This window comes from Oncorhynchus mykiss, chromosome 8 (assembly GCF_013265735.2).
Source record: "Oncorhynchus mykiss isolate Arlee chromosome 8, USDA_OmykA_1.1, whole genome shotgun sequence".
NCBI classification, from domain to species: Eukaryota; Metazoa; Chordata; class Actinopteri; order Salmoniformes; family Salmonidae; genus Oncorhynchus; species Oncorhynchus mykiss.
The window spans coordinates 14,773,297-14,796,683 of record NC_048572.1 but is presented as its reverse complement, the minus strand read 5'-3'; the positions used below and the strand labels follow the sequence as shown (position 1 = coordinate 14,796,683).

General features: G+C 44.2%; 1 protein-coding gene across 5 annotated transcripts in view; it reads left to right on the top strand.

Moving 5' to 3' along the window:
• LOC110529452 (AT-rich interactive domain-containing protein 1B) overlaps window positions 1–23,387 on the top strand; it is a 94,453-nt gene that overhangs the window by 53,760 nt on the left and 17,306 nt on the right. For 4 of the 5 annotated variants that reach the window (XM_021611627.2, XM_036984834.1, XM_036984835.1 and 1 more), the window contains 8 exons: window positions 541–630; window positions 2,682–2,864; window positions 6,701–7,064; window positions 7,417–7,599; window positions 15,390–15,541; window positions 15,643–15,764; window positions 20,207–20,416; window positions 21,021–21,219. In XM_021611627.2, the coding sequence (XP_021467302.2) occupies window positions 541–630; window positions 2,682–2,864; window positions 6,701–7,064; window positions 7,417–7,599; window positions 15,390–15,541; window positions 15,643–15,764; window positions 20,207–20,416; window positions 21,021–21,219 (1,503 nt within the window). The remainder of the gene's footprint in view (window positions 1–540; window positions 631–2,681; window positions 2,865–6,700; window positions 7,065–7,416; window positions 7,600–15,389; window positions 15,542–15,642; window positions 15,765–20,206; window positions 20,417–21,020; window positions 21,220–23,387) is intronic. The other variant, XM_036984836.1, reaches the window with a different exon arrangement.

The following is a 23,387-nucleotide window of genomic DNA, read 5'->3' as shown; positions in this document are numbered from 1 at the left end:
TTTCTGAACTTCTTTTGAGTTAGATACTCTATAGTAGCTAGTCACAGTGGGAGGGGGAGAGACGTCTGTTCTTATATCTGTACAGGCAGCTGGGGCAGTCAGGGGAGGTTCTCTAGCTGGTTTATACTCCAGCTCCAAAAGAAAGGCCTCGGTCATTAAAATAGTTTCTAAACTATGTTAGCAGTTCGGAGTCACTTTAACACAATTACTCTCCCACAGTGCAGCGCATTGTTGGCCTTGTTGACTCCAGGGCTGGACTAGTTGGGGGAGTTTTGTTATTTGCGGGTAAAGTTAGTTCATTCGCCTTCTCTCTCACTGCTCTGGGTGATAACGAGGTCGATGGGAGACCATTTAGCCGTTGACACCCACACACGCTCTCACCCCTACTGGGAGAGCTGTCAGTCATTAGCCCCCATTAGGGAGGGGTTCCTTTAGCTGGACACACTGCTGCTCTTCAGGCCATCACACTGACGCGAAGGAGCTGGGGACGTGTGTGTGTGTGTGTGTGTCCCACTGACGTTTGCCCCTCTCTCCTCCCAGGCACCCAGATGGCCCCACAGACCCCTGGGAACATGTCTGATGTGGGTTCCCATTCCACCCTGAGCCAGTCCCCCATGTCTCAGGAGAGAGGTGAGATTCTCCTGCACATTACACCACCTGTGACCCACAACCCCCCTCTTCCGGGAGATTTAAGATGAAGAGTCAGAGTAATCAGCAACCAACTCGTATATCCACGGCCGCTTCTGTGGTCAAATCCATGTTCGTTTCAACAGTGGTTTGATAAAGAAGGTCTCCTCTGGTGTACACAGCCTGACCCCAGGACGGAAGTCATCTAATTGTACACCATAAGCCGTAGTCCCTCCCTAGTGATGTATAGCAGTCCATTTCTCCTGCTGGGTTTTCCATAGGCTCATTAGTACAACAGATTAGCCATAGATTCCACTCCCTCTATACCTCTGGGCTGCTGTCAGCACTGGGCCAGAACTTCAGCATGTTTCCCAAATGGCACCCCATTCTCTATTTAGTACACACGTTTTGACCAGGGCCTATAGGGCTCTGGTCAAAAGTAGTGCACTATGTAGGGAATATGGTGCAATTTAGGACATAGACTCTGCCTTTATAGAGTAACCATGGCTGTGCCTCTCAGCGGCTGCCAATATGGTTGTCAGTGACCAAGCAGTCAGACATGTCAATCAGGCTGTTTTCTATGGCCCAGCCAGCCAGCCAGCCAGCCCAGCACTGGGTAAAGGCCTAGAAAGTAATAGTCAAAATAACACCTCAGCTGCCAGCTAGGCAGAACCTTTTTCTCACTGTCTAAAGGGGATCATTGTAACAGTGGTGGCATTAATACAAACGATTAGTCACTCCAAGCTTGGGGAGCGGAGTCTATTGAAATGGAGCATGTGAGTGAGCTGCTGAACCACGGGGAAGGGGGAAGTCATCAGATTTTCCTATTGGCCTTATCAGGACTGTATGAAGAGTATTTTACTAGGATGCCCATTAGCTACTGTTAAAGCAGCAGCGACTCCCATCCTGGGGTCCACATGAAACATGTCATAATACAGAACATGAATAGACAAGGACAGAAATACTTCAAATAAGAATAGATGTGTTAAATAGGTCAATGGAACTCGACCAAAACAATGCAAATGCCATGGAAACGCATGGGGGAAAGATCTCCTCATTGCACCCCCAGTTAAATTTGCCTACATTTTAGTCTATTTCAGACTATTTTTGAGGTAAAAATTGAAGTGTGGATGTCAACCCCAACACATGTCCATGTCATCGTCACCAATCGATTGCATTACAGTTAAAAACAACTGACTACCACCACCCATTTCTGTATGCTAGCTATGCTGCCAGGTTATATGGTCCGAAGTTGGCATTTAACACTCACTTTTGAACCTGAAAAGGGACAACTTCTAAATGTTATGCAGTGAAAACAGCCAAACGATCCAAATGGGACTTTAGTAACCACATTGTCTGTTAAAATGCTTCAATCATGACGGAGTTCACCAATATCCACTTGCTTAGATCAGATTTGTTGAATGTGTTCCAATCCGGCGTTTCTATCCCCCATCGTCTGTATTCCGTTGACGCCTTAGCATGATATGCATCATGTACTCATTCATATTTAAAGGGATAGTTCACCCAAATTAATTTCTTTCTTACTGTGTCTATTGACTGATTACATGGTAAGTAAACCAGTATGTCATTTGGGTGAGCTATCCCTTTAAGAGGTAGTGAGTTTGTGTATTCAAGTGGTTGTATCACTCCTCTGCCCTTAGAATGAGGTTTTGATCAAGTGAGATGAAAAGATCACATTTCAAACACATGGGAGACCTTTTCCATGGCGGGCGGGTGGATGTATTAGCTCTTGTGCTATTTGTCATCCTTTCAGATCAGTTTAAATGTCAATTTGGACGTTTGCTGTAGCATTTGGTAGTGGTTTTCAAAAGGCAAAGGTAAGTGTTACCATTCAACTCAAGCGAGTACACTTCAATTGAACTCAATTGCTACATTGACAATTGGGTTCAAATATAATGGAGTCTGAGAGGAAAATGTCTCCTTTTAAGAGTAGCTAGGTTACCTCAGTCCTAACCTTCCTATAGTTCTGCTTTCAATGAGAATTATTTTAACAGGGCTCTCTCCTTTCACTCTCATTCTTTTGTTCTTTCCAGGGTTCCCACCTGCCATGCAGTGGAACACCACAGTCCCCCAGCAGTCAGGTCAGGGACCCGCCATGTCCCCTCACTCATCCCCCGGGGGCTCCATGCACCCCCAAAGCTCCTACCACCAGCAGCAACTGCAGGGGGGCCCTGGCCCCTCGTACGGACCCCAGACCAGCCAGTACGGCCCCCAAGGTAATATTCCACTCCGGGGTGACGTTTCCCCTAAGTACAGATCTAGGGTCAGCTTCCTCTTTTTTTAAGGACCAATAAATGTTATTATTATTATCATTATTTAAAAAACAAAAAATGTCAAATAGGAACTCGGTTGTGTATTCTATTAACAGTAAGTTGAGACCCCAAGGTGCCATTTTGAAATGTGGTTGTGTATCAGCAGTCACTCAATTAACCCATGTCAGCTAAAAGGATACGGTACGCAGACCCATGAGCCACTGCAGCCCCTCACGAGTTCCAGTTTTTGGTAGCCCCACCCCCATACCTGGTCTAGCAGCAAATTCACCCTTCTCCTAATATTCCTCCAAGGTAACACATCCTCCATGCTGATAATGATAATATTCCTCCAAGGATACACATCCTCCATGCTGATAATGATAATATTCCTCCAAGGTAACATCCTCCATGCTGATAATGATAATATTCCTCCAAGGTAACATCCTCCATGCTGATAATGATAATATTCCTCCAAGGTAACACATCCTCCATGCTGATAATGATAATATTCCTCCAAGGTAACACATCCTCCATGCTGATAATGGTAATATTCCTCCAAGGTAACACATCCTCCATGCTGATAATGATAATATTCCTCCAAGGTAACACATCCTCCATGCTGATAATGGTAATATTCCTCCAAGGTAACACATCCTCCATGCTGATAATGATAATATTCCTCCAAGGTAACATCCTCCATGCTGATAATGATAATATTCCTCCAAGGTAACATCCTCCATGCTGATAATGATAATATTCCTCCAAGGTAACATCCTCCATGCTGATAATGATAATATTCCTCCAAGGTAACATCCTCCATGCTGATAATGATAATATTCCTCCAAGGTAACATCCTCCATGCTGATAATGATAATATTCCTCCAAGGTAACATCCTCCATGCTGATAATGATAATATTCCTCCAAGGTAACACATCCTCCATGCTGATAATGGTAATATTCCTCCAAGGTAACACATCCTCCATGCTGATAATGGTAATATTCCTCCAAGGTAACATCCTCCATGCTGATAATGGTAATATTCCTCCAAGGTAACATCCTCCATGCTGATAATGATAATATTCCTCCAAGGTAACACATCCTCCATGCTGATAATGGTAATATTCCTCCAAGGTAACACATCCTCCATGCTGATAATGGTAATATTCCTCCAAGGTAACATCCTCCATGCTGATAATGGTAATATTCCTCCAAGGTAACACATCCTCCATGCTGATAATGGTAATATTCCTCCAAGGTAACACATCCTCCATGCTGATAATGATAATATTCCTCCAAGGTAACACATCCTCCATGCTGATGATGATAATATTCCTCCAAGGTAACACATCCTCCATGCTGATAATGGTAATATTCCTCCAAAGTAACACATCCTCCATGCTGATAATGGTAATATTCCTCCAAGGTAACACATCCTCCATGCTGATGATGATAATATTCCTCCAAGGTAAAACATCCTCCATGCTGATAATGATAATATTCCTCCAAGGTAACACATCCTCCATGCTGATAATGATAATATTCCTCCAAAGTAACACATCCTCCATGCTGATAATGATAATATTCCTCCAAGGTAACACATCCTCCATGCTGATAATGGTAATATTCCTCCAAGGTAACACATCCTCCATGCTGATAATGGTAATATTCCTCCAAGGTAACACATCCTCCATGCTGATAATGGTAATATTCCTCCAAGGTAACACATCCTCCATGCTGATAATGGTAATATTCCTCCAAGGTAACACATCCTCCATGCTGATGATGATAATATTCCTCCAAGGTAAAACATCCTCCATGCTGATAATGATAATATTCCTCCAAGGTAACACATCCTCCATGCTGATAATGATAATATTCCTCCAAGGTAACACATCCTCCATGCTGATAATGATAATATTCCTCCAAGGTAACACATCCTCCATGCTGATAATGGTAATATTCCTCCAAGGTAACACATCCTCCATGCTGATAATGGTAATATTCCTCCAAGGTAACACATCCTCCATGCTGATAATGGTATATTCCTCCAAGGTAACACATCCTCCATGCTGATGATGATAATATTCCTCCAAGGTAACACATCCTCCATGCTGATAATGATACTATTCCTCCAAGGTAACATCCTCCATGCTGATAATGATAATATTCCTCCAAGGTAACACATCCTCCATGCTGATAATGATAATATTCCTCCAAGGTAACACATCCTCCATGCTCGTGGCTGATGATGATGCTGGTGCCCATACAGCCTGTTAATTCACACTGGCCTTTTCACATCAGAACTCTCTCCCCTGTAGCAGGAGGCTAGTGGAATGGTGGCAATCCTATGACTATATTCTATGGCCCAACATACATTTCTACAGGGTTGGAGAGAGCAGGGTTTTTTCCACAGCTCAGTAAATCTCCAATCTACCTCCCAAGTGTTCCATGCTATGCTTTGCATGTACTGTAGCCTACTTTGCATCTCTCACTTTCTCTCTCTCACTCACACACCCGTCTGGGGTAGAGGAGGAGACTTGTTCCATCTCTTTTTATGTGGCTGGTTGTGCTATCCAGCACACCTGGTTTTAAGTACTATTTGAAATAATTTCCCTCTGATGCGTGTCGCAATGGAACCAATAGAAGTTTCCCAAAACGCCAAACCCCGCCCACCTAGTATTTGAACCCAGGTCTTTGTAGTGTGGTGTCCAGAGCCAGACACCAGGCACACACTGCAGGGACTATTAATCAGGGATCTGGAGCAGGGAGAGCGGGTGGGGGCAGAGACCTGAGCTATGAAAATGCACACATATTGGTCACGCATTCATCAAGGCATGCTACAACACGAGATGGATTACCTTAATGACCCAATTTGTGTGAGCCCTGTTCCAGATGAGCGCTCATGACGTCCATGGGTCGGTTTCCATCCTTCGCTGAAACAGAGTAGATTGATGAATGCTGCACGCTTTCATCCAGTCAAGCACTAATTCACATAACTCAATACAAACGTCTCACTCCTACAAAAAGCCTAAAATAGAAGCCCCCTTCACTAACTAAAAGCACCAGCACAGAGCAGTACAGTTGATCAGTGTGAACAGACAGGACTGGTTCTGCATCCCAAATGTGTGTCTATTGGGCCCTGGTCAAAATAGTGCACCAAATAGGGAATAGGGTGCTGTTTGGGAAGCTAACTGTTTCTGTGGTCACTCGGGGAGGATGACCTTGTCTGATCCATGTCACAGCCCTGTGTTCCCGAGGGGAATTCTAGGATTAACATGACTACAGAGAAGCTGATGCTGCCAGTGAATTTCCATATAATTGGCAGAGTCCCAGAACCCCCCCCCCCCCCCCATCCCCTTCTCCTCTCCTTTGCCTGTGAGCAAAGCTCATTATAGGGATGGAACCAGAATAACTCCAGGAAGAGCCAAAATAGCAGCTCTCCCTGAAACGCCACGGCCGAGTTAAGGTATTTTTGGAAGTCTCACATGACATCAAAAGTGTGTGTGCGCTTTTTTTCTCTCTTGTGAAATACCCTATGAAAGAATTGGTCTGGCTGGAGTACAGAATCTGAAACAGAGGAACATGAGGCAATGCTCTGTTCAAATCACACAGGCTGTGTGTCCCAAATAGAACCATATTCCCTACGTAGTGCACTTCTTTTGAGCAGAGCCTGTCCTTTTTGAAAGAAATAACATGGATTAGTGAATGAAGAATCTATGAATCAAGCCAATTCCAATGTTCTTAGGTTCTGATGAACATAACATGGCCAACCTGATGATCCTATTCTCTGTCTCTCCAGGTAACTACCCCAGACCCCCTAACTACGGCGGGACCCCCAGTGCCAACTACAGCGGCCCCGGCCCTGGCATGAGCAACAGTCTGGGCATGAACGCCAATAGCCCCATGCACGGCCAGGGCCCTGGGCAGCCCTGTGGCTCCATGCCCGCCGGGCGAGGCCTGGGCCCGGGGGCCAGTGGGCGACCCCACCTCGGTGCCAATACCAACACCATGGCCCCCACCTCTCCCAGCATGCCGCAGCCTGCCGGACAGGGCCAGGGCATGAGACCACCCCTGCCCAGTGTTAACCAGGAGGCAGGTCTGGGTCCGGGAACCAACGCCATGCAGGGGCCCAACGCTGGTCCCAACCCTTCTGCACAGGGCAGGTGAGTCAGGACAGGGGCCACAGAAGGGATATAGTACCCGTTCTAAATGGTACCCTACCCCGATATAGTGCACTACTTTTTGACCAGAGCCCATTGGGAATTCCATAGGGCTCTCGTCAAAAGGAGTTCGCTAGAGTGTAGGGAATAGGTGCCATTTTGGGATGCAACACCACGGGTCATTCTTGTGTATAAGTTCTACACATTCACTACTCCACACCCCACATATCCTCATTCAGTCATCATCCACACACTAAGGTTATGAGGTGTGTAGTAAATGCAGTTAGTTTGTCCTCATGTGTCTGTGTGAGTTTGGAAACCAAAGGGACTTCTTCTCTCTCCTCCCTCACGTCAGGCCTCCCTACGCGCGCTCCCCTGCCTACCCCGGCCTGAGTTGTCCTGGGGCGTGCCCTCGCCTCTCTCCCCATCACTCTCCCTCCCCTCACCCCCATCACTCTCCTTCCCCCCGTCCCCCCCACCACACCCAGGTCAGCAGTGCTCAGAGCCACCCCATGATGCAGCAGGCTGACCGGTATGGGTAGGTGTCACATCTGCAGTCTGTAATACATACTCTGTACACTGCTGGTCGCAGCACTAACCGAGCACTGGGCTGCACAGGAGATGTACCTCTCCACTGGTCACAACCAATGATTTATATACAGAGCCTTCAGAAAGTAATCATACCCCTTGACTTATTCCACATTTAGTTGTTACATCCTGAATTCAAAATGGATGAAAAAAATAACCTCACCCATCTACACACAATGCGTAAGGCCAATGTGACCAATGTGAAAACATGTTTTTGTAAATGTTACATCACATTTTGTAAATGTTACATCACATTTACTTAAGTATTCACACCACTGAGTCAATACGTGTTAGAATCACCTTTGGCAGTGATTACAGCTTTGAGTCTTTCTGGGTAAGAACTTTACACACCTGGATTGTACAATATTTGCCATTATTCTTTTCAAAACTCTTGAAGCTCTGTCAAAATGGTTGTTGATCGTTGCTAGACAAACATTTTCAAGCAGATTTACACTACCATTCAAAAGTTTGGGGTCTCTTAAATGTCCTTATTTTAAAGAAAATATCATTTTCTGTCTATTTAAATAACATCAAATTGATCAGAAATACAGTGTAGGCATTGTTAACCTGTAGTGACGCCCAGCCCGTGAACGGGACCGTTATCATCATCTGACACTAATTAGCATAACGCAACGGACATAAATCTTCCTAGAAAATATTCCTATACATGAAAATCACAAGTGAAATATATTGGAACACAGCTTAGCCTTTTGTTAATCACCCTGTCATCTCAGATTTTCAAAATATGCTTTACAGCCAACGCTAGACAAGCATTTGTGTAAGTTTATCATAGCCTAGCATAGCATTATGCCTTGCTAGCAGCAGGCAAACTTGTCACGGAAATCAGAAAAGCAATCAAATTAAATCGTTTACTTTTGATGAACTTCGGATGTTTTCACTCATGAGACTCCCAGGTAGACAGCCAAAGTTCATTTTTTCCCAAAATATTATTTTTGTAGGCGACAATTCCTTTTTCTCTAGGACTGATTGGAGTAATGGCTACCTCTGCACTTTACGCGAGAATCTCTCTCGGAGCCACCATGTGACCACTTACGCAATGTGCCCCCATACGGCTGTTCTTCAACAGAAATGTGTAAAACTATGTCACAATGCTGTAGACACCTTGGGGAATACGTAGAAAGCGTAAGCTCGTTGATGGTACATTCCCAGCCATATAGGGAGTCATTAGAACGCAGCGCTTTCAAAACCTGGGGCACTTCCAGATTGGATTTTTCTCAGGCTTTCGCCTACAACATCAGTTCTGTTATACTCACAGACAATATCTTTACAGTTTTGGAAACGTTAGTGTTTTCTATCCAAAGCTGTCAATTATATGCATATTCTAGCATCTTTTCCTGACAAAATATCCCGTTTAAAACGGGAAAGTTTTTTTTCCAAAAAGTAAAATACTGCCCCCTAACACCAAGAGGTTAATGTTGTAAATGACTATTGTAGCTGGAAACTACAGATTATTTAAACAGCAGATTATTTAAAATAAAATAAAATATGGAATATCTACAGAGGCCTATGAGCAGCAACCATCAATTATGTGTTCCAATGGCACATTGTGTTAGCTAATCCAAGTTTATCATTTTAAAAGGCTAATTGATTTTGCAATTATGTTAGCACAGCTGAAAACTGGCCTTCTTTAGACTAGTTGATATCTGGAGCATCAGCATTTTTGGGTTCAATTACAGGCTCAAAATATCAAGAAACAAAACTTTCTTCTGAAACTCATCAGTCTATACTTGTTCTGAGAAATGAAGGCTATTCCATGCAAGAAATTGCAAAGAAACTGAAGATCTTGTACAACGCTCTGTACTACTCCCTTCACAGAACAATGCAAACTGACTCTAACCAGAATTGAAAGAGTGGGAGGCCCCGGTGCCCAACTGAGCAAGAGGACAAGTGCATTCGCGTCTAGAGAAAAAGACCCATCACAAGTCCTCAACTGGCAGCTTCATTAAATAGTACCTGCAAAACACTAGTCTCAACATCAACAGTGAAGATGTGACTCCGGGATGCTGGCCTTCTAGGCAGAGTTGCAAAGAAAAAGCCAAATCTCAGACTGGCCAATAAAAATAAAATATTAAGAAGGGTAAAATAACACACACTGGACAGAGGAATATTGGAAAATAAGTGTTATGGACAGACAAATCTAAGTTTGAGGTGTTCGGATCACAAAGAAGAACATTAGTGAGATGCAGGGAGAATGAAAAGATGCTGGAGGAGTGAACCATCTGTCAAGCATGGTGGAGGCAATGTGGTGTTCTGGGGGTGCTTTGGTGGTGGTAAAGAGGGAGATTTGTACAGGGTAAAAGGGATCTTAAAGTAGGAAGGCTATCACTCCATTTTGCAACGTCGTGCCATACCCTGTGGACGGGGCTTCATTGGAGCCAATTTCCTCCTACAACAGGGCAATGACCCAAAGCACAGCTCCAAACTATGCAATAATTATTTAGGGAAGAAGCAGTCAGCTGGTATTCTGTCTATAATGGAGTGGCCAGCACAGTCACCGGATCTCAACCCTATTGAGCTGTTATGGGAGCAGCTTGACCGTATGGCACGTAAAAAGTGCCTATCATGCCAATCCAACTTGTGGGAGGTGCTTCAGGAAGCATGGGGTGAAATCTCTTCGGAATACCTCAACATATTGACAACTAGAATGCCAAAGGTCTGCAAGGCTGTAATTGCTGCAAATGGAGGATTCTTTGATCAAAGCAAAGTTTGAAGGACACAATTTACTATTTCAATTAAAAATGTATAACCTTGTCAGCGTCTTGACTATTTCCTATTCATTTTGCAACTCATTTCATGTATGTTTTCATGGAAAACAAGGACATTTCTAAGTGACCGCAAACTTTTGAATGGTAGTGTATGTCAAAACTGTAACTAGGCCACTCAAGAACATTCACTGTCTTCTTGGTAAGCAACTCCAGTGTAGATTAGGCCTTGTGTTTTAGGTTACTGTTGAAAGGTTACTGCTGAAAGGTGAATTAATGTCTGTTGGAAAGCAGACTGAACCAGGTTTTCCTATAGGATTTTGCCTGTGCTTAGCGCCATTGCTTTTCTTTTTTATCCTGAAAACAATGCGCATTCTGTACAGGCTTCCTTTTTTTTCACTCTGTCAATAAGGTTCGTATTGGGGAGTAACTAAAATGTTGCTCCATCCTCAGTTTTCTCCCATCACAATCATTAAACTCTGTAACTGCTTTAAAATCACCATTGGCCTCATGGTGAAATCCCTGAGCGGTTTCCTTCCTCTCCGGCAAGCGGGTTAGGAAGGACGCCTGTATCTTTGTAGTTACTGGGTGTATTGATACACCATCTAAAGTGTAATTAATAACTTCACCATGCTCAAAAATATATTCAATGTCTGCTTCTTTTTTTTACCCGTCTACCAATAGGTGCCTTTTGTGAGGTATTGGAAAATCTCCCTGGTCTTTGTGGGTTAATCTGTTCTTGAAATTCACTGCTTAACTGAGGGACCTGACAGATACTTGTGTGGGGTACAGAGATGGGGTAGTCATTCAAAAATCATGTTAAACACTATTGCACACAGTGAGTCCATGCAATTTATGTGACTTGTTAACCTCTCTAGGGTACGTGGGCGTCCCACCTCGTCAACAGCCAGTGAAACTGCAGGGCGCCAAATTCAAAACAGAAATCCCATAATTCAAATTCCTCAAACATGCAAGTATTTTACACCATTTTATAGATACACTTGTTGTAAATCCAGCCACAGTGTCCGATTTCATAAAGGCTTTACGACGAAAGCATACCAAACGATTGTTAGGTCAGAGCCAAGTCACAGATAAACACAGCCATTTTTCCAGCCAAAGAGAGGAGTCACAAAAAGCAGAAATAGAGATGAAAATTAATCACTAACCTTTGATCTTCATCAGATGACATTCATAGTAGGACTTAACAATACATGTATGTTTTGTTTGGTAAAGTTATTTATATCCAAAAATCTGAGTTTACATTGGCGCATTATGTTCAGTAGTTCCAAAACATCCGCTGATTTTGTAGAGCCACATCAATTTACAGAAATACTCACAATAAACATTGCTAAAAGATACAACTGTTATGCATGGAATTTTAGATCCACTTCTCCTTAATGCAACCGCTGTGTCAGATTTCAAAAAAACTTTTACGGAAAAAGCAAACCATGCAATAATCTTGAGTACAGCGCTCAGACAACAAATCAAGCCAAACAGATATCCGCCATGTTGGAGTCAACAGAAGTCTGAAATAGCATTATAAATATTCACTTACCTTTGATGATCTTCACCAGAATGCACTCCCAGGAATCCCAGTTCCACAATAAATGTTTGTTTTGTTCGATAAAGTCCATCACTTATGTCCAAATACCTCCTTTTTGTTCGCACGTTTAGCCCAGTATCCCAAGCGCGATCACTAGGAGCAGACAACAAGCAGACAACAAGTCAAAAAGTTCCGTTACAGTCCGTAGAAACCTGTCAAACGATGTATAGAATCAATCTTTAGGATGTTTTTAACATAAATCTTCAATAATGTTCCAACCGGAGAATTCCTTTGTAGAAATGCAATGGAACGCAAGCTAACTCACGTGAACGAGCCTGGCCAGCTCGTGCCTCTCTGGCAGACCTCTGACTCATTCAGCTCTCATTCCCCCCTCCTTCACAGTAGAAGCATCAAACTGTTGACATCTAGTGGAAGCCTTAGGAAGTGCAATATGACCCCATAGACACTGTGTATTCGATCGGCCAAGAGTTGAAAAACTACAAACCTCAGATTTCCCACTTCCTGATTGGAATTTGATTTTTCCCGGGGGTTTTGTCTGCCATATGAGTTCTGTTATACTCAGACATCATTCAAACAGTTTTAGACACTTCAGTGTTTTCTATCCAAATCTACTAATTATATGCATATTCTAGCTTTTATGGCTGAGTAGCAGGCAGTTTAATTTGGGCACGCTTTTCATCCAAAATTCCCCCTACCCTAGAGAAGTTAAGTACGTTTTTACTCCTGAACTTATTTAGGCTAGTCATAACAAAGGGGTTGAATACTTAGTGACTTAAGACATTTCAGCTTTTCATTTTTAATAAATTAGTTAATAACTCTTAATATAATTCCACTTTGACATCATGGGGTATTTGTGTGTGTTTTGGCCAGTGGCAATTGAACCTTTGGCAGCGATTTACAGCCTCGAGTCTTCTTGGGTATGATGCTACAAGCTTGACACACCTGTGTTTAAAGAGTTTCTCCCATTCTTCTCTGCAGATCCTCTCAAGCTCTGTCAGGTTGGATGGGGGAGCGTTGCTGCACAGCTATTTTCTGGTTTCTCCAGAGATGTTCAAGTCCGGGCTCTGGCTGGGCCACTCAAGGACATGCAGAGTCTTATTCTGAAGGCACTTCTGCGTTGTCTTGGCTGTGTGCTTAGGGTCGTTGTACTGTTGGAAGGTGAACCTTCACCCCAGTCTGAGGCCCTGAGCGCTCTGGAGCAGGTTTTAATCTCTGTACTTTGCTCTGTTGATCTTTGCCTCGATCCTGACTAGTCTCCCTGCCGCTGAAGGGATGGTGCCAGGTTTCCTCCAGACGTGACTCTTGGCATTCAGACCAAACATTTCAATCTTGGTTTCATCAGACCAGAGAATCTTGTTTCTCGTGGTCTGAGAGTCTTTAGGTGCCTTTTGGCAAACTTCATGTTCCTTTTACTGAGGAGGCGCTTTTGTCTGGCCACTCTACCATAAACACCTAATTGGTTGAGTGCTGTGGAGATGGTTGTCCTTCTGGAAGGTTGTCCCATCTCCACAGAGGAACTCTAAAACGCTGTCAGAGTGACCATCGGGTTCTTGGGTCACCTCCCTGACCAAGGCCCTTCTCCCCCGATTGCTCAGTTTGGCATGGTGGCCAGCTCTAAGAGAAGTCTTGGTGGTTCCAAACTTCTTCCATTTAAGAATGATGGAGGCCACTGTGTTATTGGGAACCTTCAGTGTTGCAGAAATGTTTTGGTTCCATTCCCCAGATCTGTGCCTCGACACAATCCTGTCTCGGAACTCTACAGACAATTCCTTCAACCTCATGACTTGGTTTTTGCTCTGACTTTCACTGTCAACTGTGGGGCCTTACATAGACAGGTGTGTGCCTTTCCAAACATGTCCAGTCAATTTAATTTACCACAGGTGAACTCCAGTCAAGTTGTAGAAACATCTCAAGGATGATCAATGGAAACAAGATGCAGCTGAGCTCATTTTTTTCAAGTCTCATAGCAAAGGGTCTGAATACTTATGGAAATAAGGTATTTCTGTTTTTATACATTTGCAAAACTTTCAAAAACCCTCTCTTCGCTTTGTCATTATGGGGTATATTGTGTAGATTGCTGAGGAAATTGTTTTATTTAATCCATTTTAGAATAAGGCATTAACAATGTGGAAAAAGTCAAGGGGTCTGAATCATTTCCAAAGGCACTAGATGACTGAGGGGGCATGGTGTTGAAGCCACTGTGCCTCCATCTTGGCTCTCCTCCATTGTAACAAATATTTTAGAACCTATAGAAATGCTTTTATTAACGTCTACATACAATTATTATAATGGACACCTTAATGCATACTTTTAAATTATATGTGATATAAACAAAAAATATATACAAATATTTTACTTAGTATCATTTTTAGACATTACTAATGTCACTGTCCCCACTACAACAAACAAATAATTAAATGCATGTAATTTTGTCCTTAAGGTTTAATTGAAATTCCTATGGAAGACTGCTCTTACTGGCGACTGGCAATATGTCCGATCGGTGGTTTGAAAGCCTCTCAATGACCAATACATAGTGTCATCTATCCAGGGGGAACAGACTTTAGTTTGGGGCTGGGAGAAGACTATGGTTGCATCCCACTATGCCCACCTATTCCCTACTTACTGCACTACTTCTTACCAATGCCCTATGGTCCCTGGTCAAAAGTAGTGCTAAATATAGGGAATAGGGTGCTGTTTGGGACACACACAATGGTTAACTGGTTGGGAATGTAACTCCATTAGAGGTGAGGGACATGTCCTCATTACATTTCCCTTAGAGGGGAAATTAAGAGGGAGGAATCAAGTGTGGCTGGCTGGCTGCCTGTGGGGCAAATAGCCTAGTTGCCAAATCACCAAACCACTGAGTCTTCACCTCGTCTTTCTCCTCACTGGGTCCATTACCAGGTTAAATAGAGCAGCCTAAATGTCAGGGCTTGATTTCTTTTTCCACCACCAAATAAGTGAAGTGAACAAGTGCATACGTTGGAAGGAAGGGGATATTATTAGGAAGCACCCTCAGTGTGCTGTTCAGCGCCCAGGAAGTCTGGCTGGGGGTTGGAAAAGAGCACTTTTCACTCGGCTCCCCAGCCCTTTGATGTGGGTATTATTTCCCACAGGGTTTAAAACGTCTTCAACGTTTCTTCTCTGTCCTTGTGTTGTGTGTTTTGGAGTTGAGAAAAGCTGCTGATGCACTGCTTTTGATGACCAACATGCATTATTCATATTGTCTCACTCAACTAAAATCTATCTACACCTCCATCTGTCCGTCAGGTCAAAATGGTTTCCCTGTGTTTGAGGTTCAATTCCATTCCAGCCATTTATGAGTCTGTCCTCCCCTCACCAGCCTCCACTAATAGTTACATGTACTGTATGAATATAAAGCCTTTGGTAATAACGTTGTGTATTACGGTGATGGTAAATGACTAACCCAATCTCTTGTTCTTTGGTTTTCAGGCAGGGAATGACCCCCATGCCTCACCATCCAGGCATGAGCCCCAGAGGGATGGCCTCCAGCCCTGGTGGCCCCTACAGCCAGCAGCCAGGGGCCAACACCTCTGGGAGGATGACCCCACAGGGGCCCCAACCTCCCTACAACGCACCCTCCGGTATCTACCTACTCCGCACACTGTCCATGTATACCAGACAGTCACAAGCCCCAGTATAACAGTGAACAAGAGGCTGAACTTTTTCCACCCTTCCTCCACAGGGCCCATGCTTATGGGAGGAGAGGGGATGGTGTGTCCCACTGACCCCAAACCGAGACCTCCAGAGCAGTACAGGGAGAGCAATACTCCTGGTCCTGCCGCCGAGCCCCCACCTAAACCCAAGGTAGGAGTTACAGTTCTAACAGGCCCCTCGTCAGTACCTCTCAAAGCATGTCCTAATAACACGTGTGTATGGAAGAGGAACCTGAATGTGGCAAAGCTCAGCAAACACAGCATCTAATGAGGCAGCAGACAAAAAGGAATGCAGAGAATTGAGAAAAACATCCTGTGTTTGGCATCATTGTGAGGATTTTCTAAAGGAAGACGTCGCTTTCTCTATCTCTCTATTTACCTTCTGTTACTACTGGGAGACGGTTCCAAAATAAATGCCTCTTTATAGCAGTGCTATTTTATGGTAAAAAGACCTACTCTCTTTTCAGCAAGTTGTTGATCATTATTACCCCACTCATGTCTCTGTCTGCCTGCCTGTCTCTTGACTGATTTGGATGTGTGATAGACACAGACAGACACGCTAAAATAACCGTCTCCCTTCGACTGCAAAGAACTTGTTACTGTTCACTGTGCTCTCTCATGAACTCCTATTTCTCTTGTCAGAGTTTGGGTTTTTTCTATTTTCCTCTTGTTTTCCCTCCCTCCCTCGTGTTTCAAGTTCCCCCTCGCTTGGTTTGGTTCTGCACGCCTCTGTGTGGTTGGTTCCAGACTGAGAGTTGTGTGAAAGTGAACAGCTTTTCTCCGTCTGCGTTCATTTGTCTCTTCACCTCATTACCGGCTGTGAGAACATCCTCTTGATCACAAACTGAAGACTGTCAGCCCAACTGATCTGAGAGGAACCACTATTATATCTGCTCTGTGTCTACTTAATGATCACTCCTCATACATTTGACTGCTTTGTGCATTTCTGCTGTCATGGCAACAGCAGTAGCTAGCGTGGATTCATGTTTCCACTCATGACAACTTGAGGACTAGTAATAATGGCTGTGGCCTTTGCTGCTGAAGCTCCTCCCATACACCTGTTTGGCAGACTGCCCTAGAATGCCGTTGCTCAATCTGTCTGTATGGCTCCTCTCACCATGCTTTGCCTTAAAGCCTCAAGGTGAGTTCTGAACAGAGCTGTACCAAGTGTGTGACTGAGAGTGGGCCATTGGCTGCAGACAGCAGAGTTCTTACTCTCCCAGGATGTCTTTGAGGACAGGTTTTGCTGTTTGTGTGCTTTCTGCATGGGTGTGTGACTATGTTTTGGAGAGAGCGAGGGAAAAGGATAAAGTCAGTCTGCCATCTCATCACGTGGCCCTGTTGTGTGTTGACGCGTGTATGAGTGTGTACGCTCATCTATTTCTCGTCACACTGAGAGGAGCTGTATCTGCCCTGTATGTCCCAGCCCCCTGTCCCCCTGCTAGTCTGTCCTCTTGTCATGGGGTGGAGGACATCACGCCCACCAGCCCTATAAGTATGTATCTGCCCTGTATGTCCCAGCCCCCTGTCCCCCTGCTAGTCTGTCCTCTTGTCATGGGGTGGAGGACATCACGCCCACCAGCCCTATAAGTATGTATCTGCCCTGTATGTCCCAGCCCCCTGTCCCCCTGCTAGTCTGTCCTCTTGTCATGGGGTGGAGGACATCATGCCCACCAGCCCTATAAGTATGTATCTGCCCTGTATGTCCCAGCCCCCTGTCCCCCTGCTAGTCTGTCCTCTTGTCATGGGGTGGATGACATCACGCCCACCAGCCCTATAAGTATGTATCTGCCCTGTATGTCCCAGCCCCCTGTCCCCCTGCTAGTCTGTCCTCTTGTCATGGGGTGGAGGACATCACGCCCACCAGCCCTATAAGTATGTATCTGCCCTGTATGTCCCAGCCCCCTGTCCCCCTGCTAGTCTGTCCTCTTGTCATGGGGTGGATGACATCACGCCCACCAGCCCTATAAGTATGTATCTGCCCTGTATGTCCCAGCCCCCTGTCCCCCTGCTAGTCTGTCCTCTTGTCATGGGGTGGATGACATCACGCCCACCAGCCCTATAAGTGCCGCAACAACTCGCTTTCCCTTCTGTTCCTTTTTTCATTTGTTGGATTGGTTATACATTTCCCTTTTTCATTTGTTGGATTGGTTATACATTTCCCTTTTTCATTTGTTGGATTGGTTATACATTTCCCTTTTTCATTTGTTGGATTGGTTATACATTTCCCTTTTTCATTTGTTGGATTGGTTATACATTTCCCTTTTTCATTTGTTGGATTGGTTATACATTTCCTTTTTTCATTTGTTGGATTGGTTATACATTTCCTTTTTTCATTTGTTGGATTGGTTATACATTTCCCTTTTTCATTTGTTGGATTGGTTATACATTTCCCTTTTTCATTTGTTGGATTGGTTATACATTTCCCTTTTTCATTTGTTGGATTGGTTATACATTTCCCTTTTTCATTTGTTGGATTGGTTATACATTTCCCTTTTTCATTTGTTGGATTGGTTATACATTTCCCTTTTTCATTTGTTGGATTGGTTATACATTTCCCTTTTTCATTTGTTGGATTGGTTATACATTTCCCTTTTTCATTTGTTGGATTGGTTATACATTTCCCTTTTTCATTTGTTGGATTGGTTATACATTTCCCTTTTTCATTTGTTGGATTGGTTATACATTTCCCTTTTTCATTTGTTGGATTGGTTATACATTTCCCTTTTTCATTTGTTGGATTGGTTATACATTTCCCTTTTTCATTTGTTGGATTGGTTATACATTTCCCTTTTTCATTTGTTGGATTGGTTATACATTTCCCTTTTTCATTTGTTGGATTGGTTATACATTTCCCTTTTTCATTTGTTGGATTGGTTATACATTTCCCTTTTTCATTTGTTGGATTGGTTATACATTTCCCTTTTTCATTTGTTGGATTGGTTATACATTTCCCTTTTTCATTTGTTGGATTGGTTATACATTTCCTTTTTTCATTTGTTGGATTGGTTATACATTTCCTTTTTTGCTTAGTTTTGTACAGCTTGTCGTTTTTATATTCCAGTGTCTTTGTTTTTGATGTTTGAAACATGATTGTGGTGATGTTTGTGACAGAGACGTTCTCATTAAGGCATGTATACAATTGGACCAATAATTTTCCATTCTTACACTGTTTTCTCCTATCTCTCTCCCATACGGTGCCGGTAACCTGGCAGTCCTGCTGCACCACAATGGCTCAAACGCTTCTCTGTTTGGATTGATTGTTATTGATGACTGAGTATGTTAAAGGGGTACTTCAGGATTTTGGCAATGAAGCCCTTTATCTACTTCCCCTGAGTCAGATGAACTCATGGATACCATTTTATGTCTCTGTGTCCAGTATGAAGGAAGTTAGAGGTAGTTTCGCAAGCCAATGCTAACTAGCGTTAGCGCAATGACTCGACTGCATGCTAGCAGTTACGTAGACTTCGTTATTGCACTAACACTATACTGAACAAAAATATAAACGCAAGATGCAACAATTTCTAAGATTTTACTGGGTTTCAGTTCATATGAGAATCAGTCAATTGAAATGATTTAATTAGCCTCTTATCTATGGAATACAGCTGTTGGTCACAAATACAAAACAAATAAAATGGGGCTCCATGGCATTTGTGTTTTTAAATTGCCATCGATAAAATGCAATTGTATTCGTTGTCCGTGGTCGGCCCATACCATAACCCCACTGCCACCATGGGGCACTCTGTTCACCACGTTGACATCAGCAAACCGCTCGCCCTTTCGACGCCATACACGTGGTCTGCAGTTAGACGTACGCTAAATTCTCTAAAACGACGTTGGAGGTGGCTTATTGTAGAGAAATTAACATTAAATTCTTTGGCAACAGCTCTGGTGGACATTCATGCAGTTCAGCATACCAATTGCACACTCCCTCAGCTTGAGACATCTGTGGCATTGTGTTGTGTGACAAAACTGCACATTTTAGTGGTCTTTTATTGTCCCCATCGCAAGGTGCACCTGTGTAATGATTATGCTGTTTAATCAGCTTCTTGATATGCCACACCTGTCAAGTGGATGAATTATCTTAGCAAAGGAGAAATATTCACTAGCAGGGATGGAAACAAATTTGTTCACAACATCTGAGAGAAGCATTTTATGCGTATGGAACATCTCTGGCATCTTTTATTTCAGCTCATGAAACCTGGGACCAACACTTTACATGTTGCGTTTTGATGTTTTTGTTCAGTGTTAGCAAATTCCTTCAAACTGCACATAAAAGATGGTATCCTTGAGTTCATCTGCTTCTAGGGAAGTAGATACCGGGTTTCAATGCAAAAATCCTGTAGTATCAGTTTAATGAAAGTCCTCCAATCCTGCATCACATGGTACTCTGTGTAGACCGCTGTGGGACCTACCTGACTGTATTGCTGCCATTCAACTGGGCTTGAATGCAACAAGTAATATAATAATCTACAGTTGGATGTTGAACATGTTTCTGTCTACATGACCCTCGTGACCGTGCTCCATAAGCAATGACAACAGTAGTAGCCCTGACTGACCCTTCCCCCTCTACTCTATGCCCCGCACCTTTAGAAGACCAGCCCGGCCACCATGACCAATGAGAAGATTCGCATCCTGTACGAGATGGGCGTAGAGCCCGAGAGGCAGGTGTGGGTGGACCGTTACCTGGCCTTCATGGAGGAGAGGGGCACGCCTGTACCTATGCTGCCAGCCGTGGGCAGGAAGCCCCTGGATCTGTGCCGCCTCTACCTGTGTGTTCGAGAAATAGGAGGACTGGCCATGGTGAGTCTGTGAGACCCGTGTGTTTGAGAGAGAGGGTGCCTGGCCATGGTGAGTCTGAGAGACCTGTGCGTTTGAGAGAGAGGGTGCCTGGCCATGGTGAGTCTGAGACCTGTGTGTTTGCTAGAGGGGGCCTGGCCATGGTGAGTCTTTGAGACCTGTGTGTTTGAGCGAGAGGGGGCCTGGCGAGTCTGTGAGACCTGTGTGTTTGAGAGAGAGGGTGCCTGGCCATGGTGAGACCTGTGTGACTCCTGTGTTCGCAACACATATACCGTCTCTGCCACTTGGTCTACAGCCCTGGTCACGCATCTGTCTCCCTATCTACCTTAATACTTCCCTGTCAATAGAAATATGAAAGGGGACCTGGAGGAAGCTGCCTGACCACGGCTGCCTGACCACCAGGCCTATCCTGGATGTCAAAATGACATTGGCAAAATCTAGACCCTGGTCTGCTCCCTGACCCAATCCCAGTGGTACTATTAAAGGAACTACATTATGGCCCTTGCTGGCTATCCCGTCCCAGTTCTACCCCATCATATACGGTTTCATACTCAGCCCTGGTTGCTCAGGAGTCTCCTGTCGGCCATATGCCCCCCTCCCCCTGCAGGTGAACAAGAGCAAGAAGTGGAGGGAGCTGTCCACCCATCTCAACGTGGGCACGTCCAGCAGCTCTGCCAGCTCTCTGAAGAAGCAGTACATCCAGTACCTGTTTGCCTATGAGTGCAGGGTGGAGCGGGGAGAGGAGCCGCCGCTGGAGATCCCGGGGGAAACCAAGAAACAGGCTAAGATCCAGCCACCCTCGCCGGGTGAGTAAAACACTGGAGACTGTAGCTATCCTAGCTGAGCTGCACGCTATGCAAGGTTTGGATCACTTGTGTGTCGACTAGAGGTATGAGCTACCTGCTGGGGTTGACACATGTACACCCACACAAAGCCATTATAAACAGGCATGACCAGGCAGGATCATGTCCATATATCCACAGTCATCCAGCTTTTCATCTATCCATCTCCATTCTCCCTGGGCTGGCTGCTCCCTCCTTGCACGTGGGCCTATTTCTGTCTGACAGGTGATTGTCACACAGAGACCCCCCCCCCCCCCCCAGGCGAGTTGGCTGATGTCAGAGAGAGAGAGGGAGCAGGGTAGAGGGAACGTGAGGGAGAGATACAGAGTGCGAGTTAGACTGTGGGAGAGAGAGGGCTATCAAGCTGCAGGGGAAGGGATTCCCCCTAGAGAAGCTGAATAGGGGAGGAGTGTGGAGTGGCTGTCTGATATATAAACAACCATGACCTAAGTCTGACCTAGTTTCCCACAGACCAGTGGGGCAGTAGTTTTTTTTCTCACTTTCGCTGTCTCTGTGTGTGAGTATGGTAGGGTCACGTGAGTTCACATGCTCAGAGAAGGAGAGAGAGCTAGAGAGCGAGACGGCGCCTGTGGCTGAAACTCTTCATTGTTTACTTTTGGAGTTGAAACACGTGGCGTCTTGGCTGGCAGCGGATCAGGCACCGGATCAGGGGATTATTACAAGACAGGCTTTTTAATGTCTTGAATTGTTTCACTTTTTATTTTATAGATGTCAGGTTTGATGTTTCTTTAATTTTGTTATTGTATTGTTAATGAGAAGAACAGAGTGGTTTTGAATTCATTGGTTGCATCCCAGATGGCACCTTATTCCCTTTGTAGTGCACTCATTTTAACCTGTGCCCATAGTGCTGTGGTCAAAAGTAGTGCACTATAAAGGGAATAGGGTACCATTTTGGACTCAAACATTATTACTAGACTAAGCAGCCTTTAATCCTGTCTGGTTTTGCTATGAGTAATCTAGCCTGCATCAGATAGTTACATTGTTCCACCATTCCAGTACTGTACATGTATTCTGCATGTTGTCAAAGTTATTATATGACTTGTTGCAGTCAAGCCCAGTTGAATGGCAGCTATACAGTCAGGTAGGTCCCACAGCTGTATACACAGAGTATCATGTGATGCAGGATTGGAGGACTTTCTCATTAAACTGATACTACAGGATTTTGGCAATGAAACCCGGTATCTACTTCCCTAGTCAGATGAACTCATGGATATCCTCTTTTATGTGCAGTTTGAAGGCAATTGCTAACAATACTGAACAAAAATATAAAACACAACATGTAAAGTGTTGATCCCATGTTTTATGATCTGAAATAAAAGATCCCAGAAATGTTCCATACGCACAAAAGTCTTCGTTGTCTCAAATGTTGTGTACAAATTTGTTTACATCCCTGCTAGTGAATATTTCTCCTTTGTCAAGATAATCCATCCACCTGACAGGTGTGGCACATCAAGAAGCTGATTAAACAGCGTGATCATTACACAGGTGCACCTTGTGCTGGGGACAATTAAAGGCCACTCTAAAATGTGTTGTTTTATCACACAACACAAAGCCACAGATGTCTCAAGTTTTGAAGTAGTGTGCAATTGGTGTACCATAAGTCACCTCCAAAGTGGTCTTAGAGAATTACATCCTACAGGCATCTCAACTGCAGACCACGTGTATGGTGTCGTGTGGTTGAGCGGTTGGTCCTGGCTCCCCTGTGGGTGGGCCTGGCTCCCAAGATTGAAAAACTAATTCTGATTGGCTGAGCATGGCTCCCCAGCAGATGGAAATCCACAGATGAGGGTCTAATGAATTTATTTCAACTGACTGATTTCCTTTATATTAACTGTAATTCAGTAAAATTGTTGAAATTGTTTCATGTTGCATCTATATTTTGGTGTGTGTGTATATTAATTACGTTGCGTGTACAAAACATTAGGAACACCTTCCTAATATTTAGTTGTGCCCCCTTTTCCCTCAGACAGCCTCAATTTGTCCAGGCATGAACTCTACAAGGTGTCTTAAGTGTTCAACAGGAATGTTGGCCCCATTTCAGGTCTGCTGAGTGAGCGTTTACTGTGACCACTGATGCTGTACCCGCTTTAAGTTATTTTCAGACCGTGGTT